The 12,020-nt window shown below is 45.0% G+C and overlaps 2 protein-coding genes across 5 annotated transcripts in view; both read right to left on the reverse strand.

Annotated features, from left to right (window-relative positions):
* Positions 1-106: 106 nt before the first annotated feature.
* On the reverse strand, positions 107-3,405 carry LOC123100367 (replication protein A 70 kDa DNA-binding subunit E). 4 transcript variants are annotated; one of them, XM_044522302.1, is made up of 9 exons: positions 2,723-3,405; positions 2,239-2,415; positions 1,859-2,114; positions 1,667-1,763; positions 1,459-1,589; positions 1,242-1,311; positions 1,041-1,155; positions 805-959; positions 107-704 (listed from the first exon to the last, which is right to left on the reverse strand). In XM_044522302.1, the coding sequence occupies exons 3-9, from the start codon at positions 1,986-1,988 to the stop codon at positions 347-349; spliced, it is 1,056 nt and encodes a 351-aa protein (XP_044378237.1). In that variant the 5' UTR covers positions 1,989-2,114; positions 2,239-2,415; positions 2,723-3,405; the 3' UTR covers positions 107-346. The 4 variants fall into 4 exon arrangements, with proteins under 4 accessions (XP_044378237.1, XP_044378238.1, XP_044378239.1 ...); XM_044522303.1 differs by having other exon boundaries at positions 1,859-2,415; positions 2,723-2,952; positions 3,260-3,399; XM_044522304.1 differs by having other exon boundaries at positions 1,859-2,415; positions 3,260-3,405.
* A 2,163-nt stretch (positions 3,406-5,568) lies between these two features.
* The window catches only part of LOC123097088 (uncharacterized), a 57,539-nt gene continuing 51,087 nt past the window's right edge, over positions 5,569-12,020 (reverse strand). Inside the window, exons 5-14 of the mRNA XM_044518854.1 lie at positions 9,290-9,601; positions 8,834-9,052; positions 7,793-7,969; positions 7,391-7,664; positions 7,215-7,311; positions 7,007-7,137; positions 6,773-6,842; positions 6,568-6,682; positions 6,337-6,488; positions 5,569-6,225 (exon numbers count right to left, since the gene is read on the reverse strand). Coding sequence (XP_044374789.1) covers positions 5,853-6,225; positions 6,337-6,488; positions 6,568-6,682; positions 6,773-6,842; positions 7,007-7,137; positions 7,215-7,311; positions 7,391-7,664; positions 7,793-7,969; positions 8,834-9,052; positions 9,290-9,601 — 1,920 coding nt within the window. The 3' untranslated portion in view covers positions 5,569-5,852. The remainder of the gene's footprint in view (positions 6,226-6,336; positions 6,489-6,567; positions 6,683-6,772; positions 6,843-7,006; positions 7,138-7,214; positions 7,312-7,390; positions 7,665-7,792; positions 7,970-8,833; positions 9,053-9,289; positions 9,602-12,020) is intronic.

Raw genomic sequence — 12,020 nt, forward strand, 5'->3', positions numbered from 1 at the left:
TATTGATGATGTATCCAGTGAGAACTTGGTTTGGGTGAAAATCTGAAAACTTGCCTTATGCGCCATTGAATCTACAACGAACAGCATTCAGGTAGAGGCTAGGGTATGTTACCAAAATGGTCTAAAGCCCATTTTCCATCAACCATGATATAGAGGGAAACAATGTTCAAAAGGATTAAACGGGTTCTGATCTGTTAGACTGTAACCCATCACCATCACTAGATGGAGCCACAGCGGTAGATGCAGGAGTTCCCAGGTAGATTAAGGAGAACAGAAAGATACATTGCCTGATCCTAGGCACTACCCTAGATACACTATTATTAGTCCCAGAATGCTCCCCCATTCCCTAGTTGATCGAGTCGTCGTCCCCTCGCAGGCGCTTGCTAGGCTTCTGGCTCCCCTCAGGGTCAGCCTTCTCCTCCTTGCAATCACTAGCGGCTCCAGCAGGGGGTGGGACGCTAGCATCGTCCATGATCGACCTCACCGCGAAGCTCCCGTTCACGTACTTGTCGAAAACCTGGAAGGTGTGTGTCGAGCCAATAAGATCCTCAATTTCCTCTGGCAGGGCGTACCACTCGTCGTCTTCCTCGATGTTATCGACGAGCTCCTCTGCAGAGACACCGACCAGCTCCTCCGCCACCTCGCAGAAGATAATCAGGTCCATTGTGCCGGTGGCATCTTCCACCTTCGCCTTCAGCTTGTACCTAGCGTGCCCAGAAGGGCCAGAACAGCGGTGTGGTAGTCAGTGACTTATGAATGACAACGAGTATAAATCGAGAACCACATAGCGTTGCAGGTCCCTACCACTGAACTGGCCTCTTGATCGGACCACATCGGGCGCACTTGTATTTCCTTGGGGCCCCGTACATGGACTTCTGGCAGGTGTCGCATCCAAGGTAGCACCAGCCATTGCTGCAATCTATGTCTATCAGGGAGACTCTGCACAAAAACGTGGTATCCTGCAAGTAAACACAGAGATATGTGAGAACAACGGATTGGCTTTGCACACGCAAACGAGAAGAGCAACAAACTTAATTCACCTCGTCATACTCTTCCGGATCAAGGCTCTTTAGCTGTTTGATTGTTCGCCAACTCTCGGCTAACTTCTGAGCTGGTGTTTTCTTCGGAACAGGGTTTGCTTGCTGAATGCGCAAACTGCATGCACATGAACCAGTTAGCCATGTACTAGTACAGCTCGGATCAATCATTAATGTAGGTATAAACTTATGAAGTCCACTCACTTCGCATGGAATTCTTGCACCGCTGGTATTTCCAAATCCAGATAGTACTCTGAAGACGTTGTAGAGCAAACTGTATATAACACAAAGAGATCACAAATTGCGCTAAAAGGTTTCAGTATACACTATGGTTGCATTGAATGATAGACAGACTGAAGTTTTACAAGAAAAGAAAGGAATATAAAACAACAGTAAATGATAGAGTGGATCAAGGATTAACCCGATGACGAGGAATCAACAGATATCCCTGCAAAGACAGCAACAACTGAGGCGTCTTTGCCTTTCTCGGCCATATCCTCAGCAAAACCAGAAGCAATATCACCATACAGTGTGACACCCAGTACCTTTCCTCTGTAAGTGATAACTCCAGCAGTGAGGAGCTATCAGGGGGCATCAATCATCCAAAAGAAAAAAGTGTATTCCGTTACCTCAAGTCCCGAATGCTTGCATTGCAAATTTCTATAACGCGGGATCTTTTTGTGACCTCCTGTAGCTCCCCGACACCTACTACGTGTCCCAGAACATCTGCGTAATGTATATCCACACATGCAAGGGAAAGAATAAGATATACAAGTGGTAGGTCTAACTCTGATCAAACTTTCTGTGCTAAAAGAATCTACCTGTCAATAAGCTGTTGTCGCCACACCTAGAACGGAGATCCTTAAAATTAACAAACTCAAAGCTGTAGAGGGGAATCGAATCAATATCTCCTTCTATCTCAGTGACCACGGTCTGCCTTCTAATGTACATAGTCCACTCATTGCTACATGACACCTCTGCACATCAACATGAAAATCTGACAAGACTATGTTCAACTAGCCTATGTTCAAACCGCTCTATATCGCCGGGTTCTACACGCGCCTGCATAGTTTTACCCTACGAGTGGAATACAACTAGAAGAATCAGTGCATTGAGAAAAAGGATGGTAATTAAACATTAGTAGCCAGCAAGCAATGTGATTCATCTGTTTAGTGTTCACTTTAGGTAGGGAATGCATCACCTGATCGTCGATCAGAAGGCAGTCAAGGCCGAACAAAGTGTCATTTTTTGGATTGAAGGACTCCCACAGCCGCGAGATGCGCACCCGCACTTTACACTTGTCCATTCCATACTTTAACTGAGACAGTGGGGTGAACTCATCCTCAGCTGAACCCATTTTGGCCTGGATGGCTTGAAGCTGCAAAATAGCATAGAGAAAAAAAGGAAATAGTGATTAATATTGTACTGTTGTACTCCCTCCGTTCCAAAAGGTGTGTTGCCTATAAAGCTATTTTGGGATGAAATTTCTTGCATTTTTCGTGTTGGTCAGAATACTAGGTGTGAGTTTCAATAATGCTGCTACTTTGTGGTATACATGGAAAATTATAATAACACGATTTTCCATTAACAGGTGTGACGTCAGCAACCAGAATATGATGCCCCCCAAAAAAGGATTTTAACAAATAAAACCCTAGCGGACCGGGGGAATCGAGTGTTTGGCTTACCGGGCATTGTGCTAAGTTTGCATCCGAATCGAAATCTGGCTGTTTTCTTATTCGGGATCTTGCTTTTCATGGTTCTCATCTCTGCAACTCGCGATTTTCGCGAGAGCTCTTCTCCTTCTTGGGGGTCGGCCTGTAGTAGCAGGCGAGGACGAGGCCGAACAGCTGGTACGATTTACATATCTTCTACCCGTCCACAGGACGCAAACACTTGGGAGTACAAATCGACTTGACTACGAGTTGTGATGGAAAACAAAAGCAAATCCGAATAAATGCCGAGATTATTCATGAACTGAGGCCAAGTCAGATCGCAAACTCAACAGCGCAGTAGAACCTCGCAGCTATTCATTAACTGAGGCCAAGACAGATTATTCAGGGTCGTCGGGGAAGAATCGTTCGTGTGAACATCCCGGAGAAAATCGATTGCGACAACACAAGAATCGAGACGGAAACTAGTAATGCGAGTGGTAAAGAAAAAGGAGGCTGCTCTGCTCTTTTCCCCTTGGAGTTGGAGGATGGAGAAGGAAGACCTGGGTTTACCTCCGGAACCGAGGTCGTAGATGTAACTGGTTTTCTCCTCTCCGTCGCCGAGAAGAACGAAGCTTGCTGGAGAAGGAGAAAGGAGGAGGAAGAGACGGGGGTTGGACGGAGTGGCGGAAGCCTGGGCCGGTGTCCTGTCAAGCCCGAGAGGAAACTATAGAAAATGCCCCTGGTCTTAAAAGCCTACGAGTTTCTGTCAGGCCCATTGATGGGATAAGACTGCTCAGTCCCTGGGAAGTGATCCTCAAAAACAAAAAAAGTTCCCGGGAAGTGGAGTTTCTCGGCCCAAACGAGCTCGGGTGAACAGTAAAATTAAAAAACAATTAAAAAATCTGAAATATTTTTGTGACAAACATTGATGAATAGAGAGTGAAAATTTCATTATGGAATCACATTCCTGGAAGGCGTGGCCAAAAAAACAAAATTGATACTCTCAAAATGTTACTTTCGAAAGCATTTTGGAGCATTGATTTCTTTTTTTTGCCACGACTTCCATAAATATGATTTCATGATGCAAGCTTTTAGAACATTTGTCAATGTTTTTCACAAAAAAAAAATCAGATTTCTTTGATTTTTATTTATTTTACTGTTCACTCGAGCGCATTTGGGCTCGGGCTGAGAAGGTGACTTTCCCAGTCCCCGTCTATTTTGTTCTCACAATAGCATATATTTTCACCCCCCAAAATATATACCGCCGGACAAGTAGCCTATAAAATTTTTACTAGGGCTCCTTTGGTTCGAAGAAAACGTGAAGAAAAGGGTAGGAATAAGCAATTTTTCTATGGTTGTATTATTCATGTCCTCGGTTCAAAGGAATGGGGAAAAGAAAACAAACATTTGATCTCAATTTCAAAGGAAAAACACATAAGTTCTAATATCCACTTGGACTTCTTTTTCAGATTCATATGCACGAAGAACGAGATTAAGATCCTTGGTGGCGTCATAATATTATAACTATACATTTTCGTGAACTTTTGGCTCTCATTTGACTGTATTAATTAGGATTTCTGTCAAAAAGATTCAATTTTATGAACCAAATATAAAAGTTGATAGAACTTCTACATTTACCGATCCCTATTTTGCGCATGCATTACTATATTTTTGTGTTATTTAATCCAGAAACCGGAGCATGTCTTACCACTGAATCTAGACAACCATGTAAATCACTCCCTTGATTGGTTATAGTTGACATGTCTCAGACAGCTTTGACTAGTTATTCGAGTGTTGACTACTACTTTTTAATATTGGAAGGCGTGCTCTGATGAGGTCATGTCGCATTAGCAACAACATGTGAGCGACGAGATAGGGTCTTCACCCCTAAGGGCCTTCCACGGGAGGCCATCCCGGCCTTGGCTCGTCCTCGCAAAACCACACCACATACACCACGTTTAGTAGGTTGCATTAGGTTTAGCCAGGTTCTGAAATTTTTTGTTTGGTTGCCTTGTCGGCATATATTTTTTGGCTCGCACGATATTAAAGCACCGCTCAGTTAGACCCGCTAAAAACGTCGAATCGACTATTTGTAGCGAGCCGGACAGTGGCTCTCACGATGCAATATGGTGCAAGCCTGGGACATGGGGTCAGTGGGGTTTGCACATGTTCCTGTTTTGCTTAACTCCGGAATCTCTTTCGCATAATTCTTTCTATTCCACCCGCAAAAAAAATTTATTTCTATTCCACACAACAACGCTTCGGCTTGGGATAAGCTCTACATGAAAAAAAATACAAATCGATGCTATGGTTTCGTCCACGTGATCGGTTCATAGTTTCATTAACTGTAAATGTTCAATTTCATGTTCATGTTTGGAGTTACTTTGAACAATATTTGTCAAATCGTCACACACAATGGATCGTTTGAATTTTCTTTGACCAATAGCTTCATCTTCCTGTTTCACACGACATTAGTGTTGTACATTTTCTGTTTCGATAGTCGTAGATGTGTAGATCTTTACCTCCCTAGTGCTCTAATGGAATGTACAAATGCATATGTGCGATTTATTTTACCCACACGTCTTAACCTCCTTCACCTAGTCCCCTCTAATCTACGGTGGTCGATTCAAGATAAACTCTACACCAAAAAGATGCACGTCACTGCTTATGAATACCTTGAAACTTCAGTGTAGTCCGAACTTTGTCCAAACCTGAGAAGTATAAAATGGAAATTATGTTCTATTCTCATGTTCAATAGCAGCAGTTCAGAACATGACCTCAAGTAGCTAGGTGTGGTCAAAACTTCACTGGCTTTGCCCTGTCCACCTATGTAAGCTTCATTATAGTTCACTTCATTTCAAATTTACTCTATTGGCGATGTGTCCAGTGAAAACTTGATTTGGGTGAAAATCTGAAAACTTGCCTCATGCACGATTGATTCTACAACGAACAGCATCTGGTCACCAAAATGGGCTAAGCCCATTTTCCATCAACCATGATAACAAGGGAAACAATGTTCAAAAGGATTAAACGGGTTCTGGTCTGTTACCCAGCACTAACACTAGATCCAGTGACTCACAGCAGTAGATGCAGTTGTTCCCAGGTAGAAGGAGAACAGAAAGCTCCATTGGCTGATCCTTTCAGATGCATTACCCTAGATACACTATAGCCCTAGATCTAGGTTGATCGAGTCGTCGTCCCCTCGCAGGCGCTTGTTAGGCTTCTTGCTCCCCTCAGGGTCAGCCTTCTCCTCCTTGCATTGACTAGCGGCTGCAGCAGGGGCTGGGACGCTAGCATCGTCCATGATCGACCTCACCGAGAAGCTCCCGTCCATGTGCTTGTCGAAAACCTGGAAGGTGTGCGTTGAGCCAATAAGATCCTCGATTTCGTCTGGCAGGCTGTACCACTCATCATCGTCCTCGATCTTATTCACGAGCTCCTCCGCGGAGACACCGACCAGCTCCTCTGCCACCTCACAGAAGATCATCAGGTTCATTGCGCCGGTAGCATCCTGCACCTTCGCCTTCAGCTTGTACCTAGCATGCCCACAAGGCCAGAACAGCAGTGTGGTAATCAGTGATGAATGAGCAACAAGTATGCACTGAGAACCGATACGGCAATGGCACCATAGCGTTGCAGGTCCCTACCACTGAACTGGCATCATCGGGCCACATCGGGCACACCTGTATTTCCTTGGAGCCCTGGACATCGACTTTTGGCAGGTGTCGCATCCAAGATAGCACCAACCATTGGTGCAATCTACATCTATCAGGGAGACTCTGCACAAAAACATGGTATCCTGCAAGTGGACACAGATACGTGAGTAAAACGGATAGGCTTTGCACACATAAACGAGAAGAGCAGCCAACTTGATTTACCTCATCATACTCTTCTCGATCGAGGCTTTTTAGCTGTTCGATTGTTCGCCAACTCTCAGCCAACTTCTGAGTTGGAGTTTTTAACGGAACAGGGTTTGCCTGCTGAATGAGCAAACTGCGTGCACATGAACCAGTTAGCCATGTACTACTAGCACAGCTCAGATCAATCATCAACGAAGGTACAAACTTTATGAAGTCCACTCACTTCGCACGGAATTCTTGCACCTCTGGTATTTCCAAATCCAGATAGTACATTGAAGATGTTGTAGAGCAAACTACAACAACCAAAGATCACAAACAAATGGCACCAAAATATTACAGTACACACTATTGCGTCAAATGATAAGGCAGACTAAAGTTTTACAAGAAAGAAAGGACTGTATTTCAACATTATCGCATGGTAGAAACAGACAAATGAACCGGTGGATCAAGGATTAACCTGATGATGAGGAAGTAACAGACATCCCTGCAAAGGCAGCAACAACTGAGGCGTCTTGGCCTTTCTCGAGCATATCCTCAGTAAAACCAGAAGCAACATCTCCAAACAGTGTCACACTCAGTGCCCTTCCTCTGTAAATGGTAACTCCAGCAGTGAGGAGCTATCAAGGGACGTCAATCATTAGAAAGAAGGATGTGTATTCCATTACCTCAAATCCCGAATTCTTGCATTGCAAATTTCTATAATGCGTGATTTTTTTGAGACTTCCTCTAGCTCCCCAACATATACTATGTGACCCAGAACATCTGCATATGTCAGAAAAGGAATGAGATATACATGTGGCAGGTCTGACGCTGATCAAATATTCAGTTCCAACAGAACCACCAGTCAATAAGCTGTTGTCGTCGCACCTATAACGGAGATCCTTAAATTTAACAAACTCAAAGCTGTGGAGGGGTATCGAATCAATATCTCCTTCTATCTCAGTGACCACCGTCTGCCTTCTAATGTACATAGTCCACTCATTGCTACAGGACATATAGTAGTCCCTCTGCGAATCAACATGAAAATCCGACAAGGCATAGACCTTCCCTTCAACTAGCAGATCTTCAAACCGCTCTATATCGCCAGGTTCTACACGCGCCTGCATAGTTTTACCCTACAAGTGGAAAACAACTAGAAGAATCAGTGCATTGAAGACTCAAAGGATGGTAATTTAAGGTTAGTGGCCAGCAAGCAATGTGATTCATCCGTTTGGCGTTCAACTTAAGGTAGGGAATGCATCACCTGATCGTCGATCAGAAGGCAGTCAAGGCCGAACAAAGTGTCATCTTTTGGATTGAAGGACTCCCACAGCCGTGAGACGCGCACCCGCACTTTACATTTGTCCATTCCATATTCTAACTGAGACAGTGGGGTGAACTCATCCCCAGCTGAACCCATTTTGGCCTGGATGGCTTGAAGCTGCAAGTTAGCACAGAGAAAAAAAAAGGAAATAGTGATCAATCCTTGTATTACATATATTTTTTAAATCCAAAAATTAGAGAATCTTAAGCAACCAATAGTAAATTTTCACCAGTAGTATGAAAGCCTGAAATTAAGCAATGGACTATTTTGCTTTCTCGTCATAATTTTTTGCTTACTAAACATGAGTATTAACTGGTTTAAATTTATGAGTTGTGTATTTGAGGAAAAGGTGTCAGTTGTGTTACCTGTAAAGCTGTTTTGGGATGAAATCTCTTCTATTTTTCGTGTAGTATATATTAACAGCGATTTAGAGTAATAGAAATGCTTCCAATACTGCTGTAGCTATGTGGCGTATATGTAAAATTAGAACAACACGATTTTCAGTCAACAGGTGTGGCGTCAGCAACTAGAATATGAGACCCAAAAATAAGATTTTTAACATAAAAACAAACCCTAGCGGAACAAGGGGGGAAAATCGCCATAGGAGAAGTAAGTAGAATGTGGCTTCTGTCCGTCTACAGGATGCAAATATTTAGGAGTGGTAAATGGATTTGACTACAAGTTGTGATGGAAAACAAAAACAAATCCGAATAAATGCTGAGATCATAACTCAGCATTCCCGGCGCATTGAGGCCAAACAGAGTAGTGGAACCTCGAAGCTATTCAAGGATGCGGAAGGCGCTGCTGTAGGAATCGGCGTCATTGGCGAAGAATAGTTCGTGTGGACATCCGGGAGAAAATCGATCGCGAGAACAAAGGAATAGAGACGGAAACTAGTAATGTGAGGGCCAAAGGAAAGGAGGCTGCTCTGCTCTTTTCCCCCTTGGAGTTGGAGGATGGAGAAGGAAGACCTGGGTTTACCTCCGGAACCGAAGTCGTAGTAGATTTAACTGGATTTCTCCGCCGCGTCGCCGAGACGAACGAAGCTTGTTGGAGATTCTTTTTTTGAAAGGGCTTGCTGGAGAGTGGAGAAGGAAATGGACCAAGGACAAAGGAGAAAGGAGGAGGAAGAGACGGGGTCTCGGGGTTGGACCGAGTGGCGGAGCCCTGGGCCGGTGTCCTGTCAAGCGCGAGAGGAAACTATAAAAAACTGACCCTAGTCTTAAAAGCCTACGAGTTCCTGCCAGGCCCATTGATGGGATATGACATGCTCAGTCCCGTATAATTTCAATAATATAATAATATATGTTTTCATCCCAAAATATAGATAAAAAACCGCCTCGATCCTGGCGCTGCGACGAGAGGACGTCACTGGAGTCGACCTGCCTCGCCTGGAATAAGCCGCGGTGAGGGGGGGGGGGGCACCGGAGTGGTCACCATCGCCGTCGCCCCGCCGGTCGCCGGGCCGAAGGTCAGGCTCTGAGTCGGTGAAGAGGCGAGCTCGGGCAGGGTCGCAGAGGATGCAGGTGGAGTCGGAGGCACATCGGCGACGGAGAGATCCCCGGACACCACCAGGTCCAGGCGCAGCCGTGCGACAAGGGTGGGGAGGGGAGGTGACCGGTCCACACCCAACCCCAGTCCAGCCGAGGCCTCGGCCGGCGAGTGCAGGACAGAGGAGGCCGGTGGGGACGGAGGCACGACGGAGTCTGGGAGGGCCCCGGTTGCCACGGGGTCGCCACAGACGTGCCTCTTGCCAAAGCACAATCGTGCCTCTCGCGGATGCAAAACCGTGCCTCTCGCGGAAGGAAAAAAAAAAACAGAAAACGCGTCTTTTTCGTTTTCGAGAGGCACGGCCGTGCCTCTCGCAGAAGGAAAAGAAACAGAACACGCGTTGTTGTTTTTCGTTTCCGAGAGGCACGGCCGTGACTCTCGCGAAAGTAAAACCGTGCCTCTCGCAGAAGCAAAACCGTGACTCTCGCGAATGAAAAAAAATGCATTTTTTCACGCAAAATTTTTTTTTTCGAAATTTTTTTTCCAAAAGTTAAGGAAGACCGGTGGTAAACCGAAACGTCGAAAAACCCTAGAAATACGTTTATAAAGTCGAAAACACGTGCGAAAAAATAAAAAAAAATCGAAGGGAGCGCGACACATGGTGGGCGGCTGAGAGCGCGCCAAATGGCTTTGATCGTTGTGAGGCTCCCAAAGGAGCGCTCGTCAACTAGTTGCTCTCGAAACCTCCAAGGACTTGTTAGGTAGACTGTAGCAATTGGGACAGGCTGCATAAGTCAAACGAGCTAGGTTAATTGGGGCCTAGTTGAGAAAAAAACAATGTATCCATGTAGTTTGGTCTTGTCCATGGTGGTTGATGGGGTTAGTAGCATGCATTGTTTGTTTTTGTCCACTTCTCACATGCGTTGTGAGAGGAGGATGCATCCTCATGAAAAAGTAGAGAATCTTTCTCCCCCATGATCCGTGCAAGTCTGTATGAGTGGAAACGGATGAATCGGCCATTCCTTCTCAGTCAAGGCCCGATGGTGCTTTAAACAGCGTGTGATGCAGGAATTAGATGCAATCCGAGCAAGCAAACACCATGTGAAACAAAAGATTTCTTCTATATGCAGTCTACCTACAACCATCGAGGCTACCAAACACGCCCCAACAGCTTTATAGTATGTCACTTTTGACCGCTCGGCCACTCTCCCCTTTCAGGAATACGATCTCCTCAAATAAAGGGTTCCTGAATAAGAAGGATGGTGGCCTTCGTTCTTAAGTTAAGAAGAGCAAATGGAAGTATTAAATTTGCTAGCGTTGTGGGAGAATAAATAAGGGCATGTAGTAAGTTCATTCCAATTTATGTAAAGCAAAGGGGCAAAGCTTCTAGGATAGCTCCCCCCTCCCTGCCATCGCCGACCTTCCCCAGCTCCCTTCCTTCGTCACTTCAGTCTAAGCATCTTTCAGTGGAGGAAAGGAGGTGACTAGTCGCTTCTGGCGAAGCAGCGAGTTCATGAAGGTGACCTAATTCCAGTCAAATGACTTGTCTGACGGTATAATACACCGGGGTGGCCTGATGCCCTTTGAGATTAGGTTTGGATAGAAGAAGGTGCATGTACCTTTTCCCTAAGGAGTGACCTTGGGTTATTGAACCCATGAGAGGATGTGCACTATGACAGAGAGTCAGACAAGTTCTTGTTGTTGAATTAAATTTTAGTTTTTTAACCATACCTTTAACAACCTTTTTGGGTGTAAGCACTGGTATTAATATAGGCATGGGTACGAGGTCTTACTATGTCTCTAGGTGTGGGCTCGCTGGGTCTTGCTTCTAATTTCACCTTGGTTCCAAAAAGGGATAGATGTGAAGGAAGTCGGTATAGAGACATCTTTTCAAATCAAGTATACTTATCCACATAGTTGCTCTTTTGAATTAAGTCTCGGATAAGTTCTATTTATGTTGGTCTAGTGACACGGCGCTCTTGAAGCTTTAGCCTTACATTACTGGGGATGCCTGGTCTGGTCTCCAATTCTCCTTACCGGGGACGCCTGCTCTTAAAAACGTTGTTTCCCCCAGTTATATCGGCTCATAATATTCCCGCTACAAACCGATAATACCACATACAGTATCTCCTTTGCCCCCTCCCCTCCCCCTGTCATGTTATTTCCATAGGAACATCATCATATTCAACACTGTTGCTGTGATTGATCACCTTGGCGCTCCCGGGGGACGATCCAAATGACCAAGGTGCGAAGTGTTAAGTAGAGTGAATGGGCCTAAAAAGTTGTGTTATTTAACTTTAGCAGAGTCCTTATCTAGGATACGAAGCAATGCATTGAATTTGTTGTATGTACTTAAGTAGACAACAGTGGTTTCTAGAGTGAGTCCCCTCCTCTAGGTGGATGTTGAGGGAAACACAACATGAGCCTTTTATTTACGACTTTGGATGGTCGGAAAGACACCGGTGATCATTCACTTTAGCAGATCCAGCCCTATTCCTCATCTCGACCTAAACTATTGATGGAACTTCATGCGAACCTACGGGTTTTGGATAGAGTGGGTTAACGAGAGATTTGCCCACAAGTCAGCATATAACTCACTCCTCGACTAACCTTTTAGTCGAGCTTTGCGCTGGTGCATTTGGTCTGCATTGGATAGAGCAAGAGCTCAAAAGCAGTG

Source organism: Triticum aestivum, chromosome 4D (genome assembly GCF_018294505.1).
Source record: "Triticum aestivum cultivar Chinese Spring chromosome 4D, IWGSC CS RefSeq v2.1, whole genome shotgun sequence".
Taxonomy (NCBI): Eukaryota; Viridiplantae; Streptophyta; class Magnoliopsida; order Poales; family Poaceae; genus Triticum; species Triticum aestivum.

Excerpts from the sequence above, each read along its gene's own strand:
- LOC123100367 (XM_044522304.1), bottom strand. The coding sequence starts at position 1,988 with ATGTACATTAGAAGGCAGACCGTGGTCACTGAGATAGAAGGAGATATT. Across the intron at positions 1,590-1,666 it reads GCAAGCATTCGGGACTTGAG|AGGAAAGGTACTGGGTGTCA; the intron begins GTAACGGAATAC and ends TATCACTTACAG. Across the intron at positions 960-1,040 it reads ATCCGGAAGAGTATGACGAG|GATACCACGTTTTTGTGCAG; the intron begins GTGAATTAAGTT and ends GTTTACTTGCAG.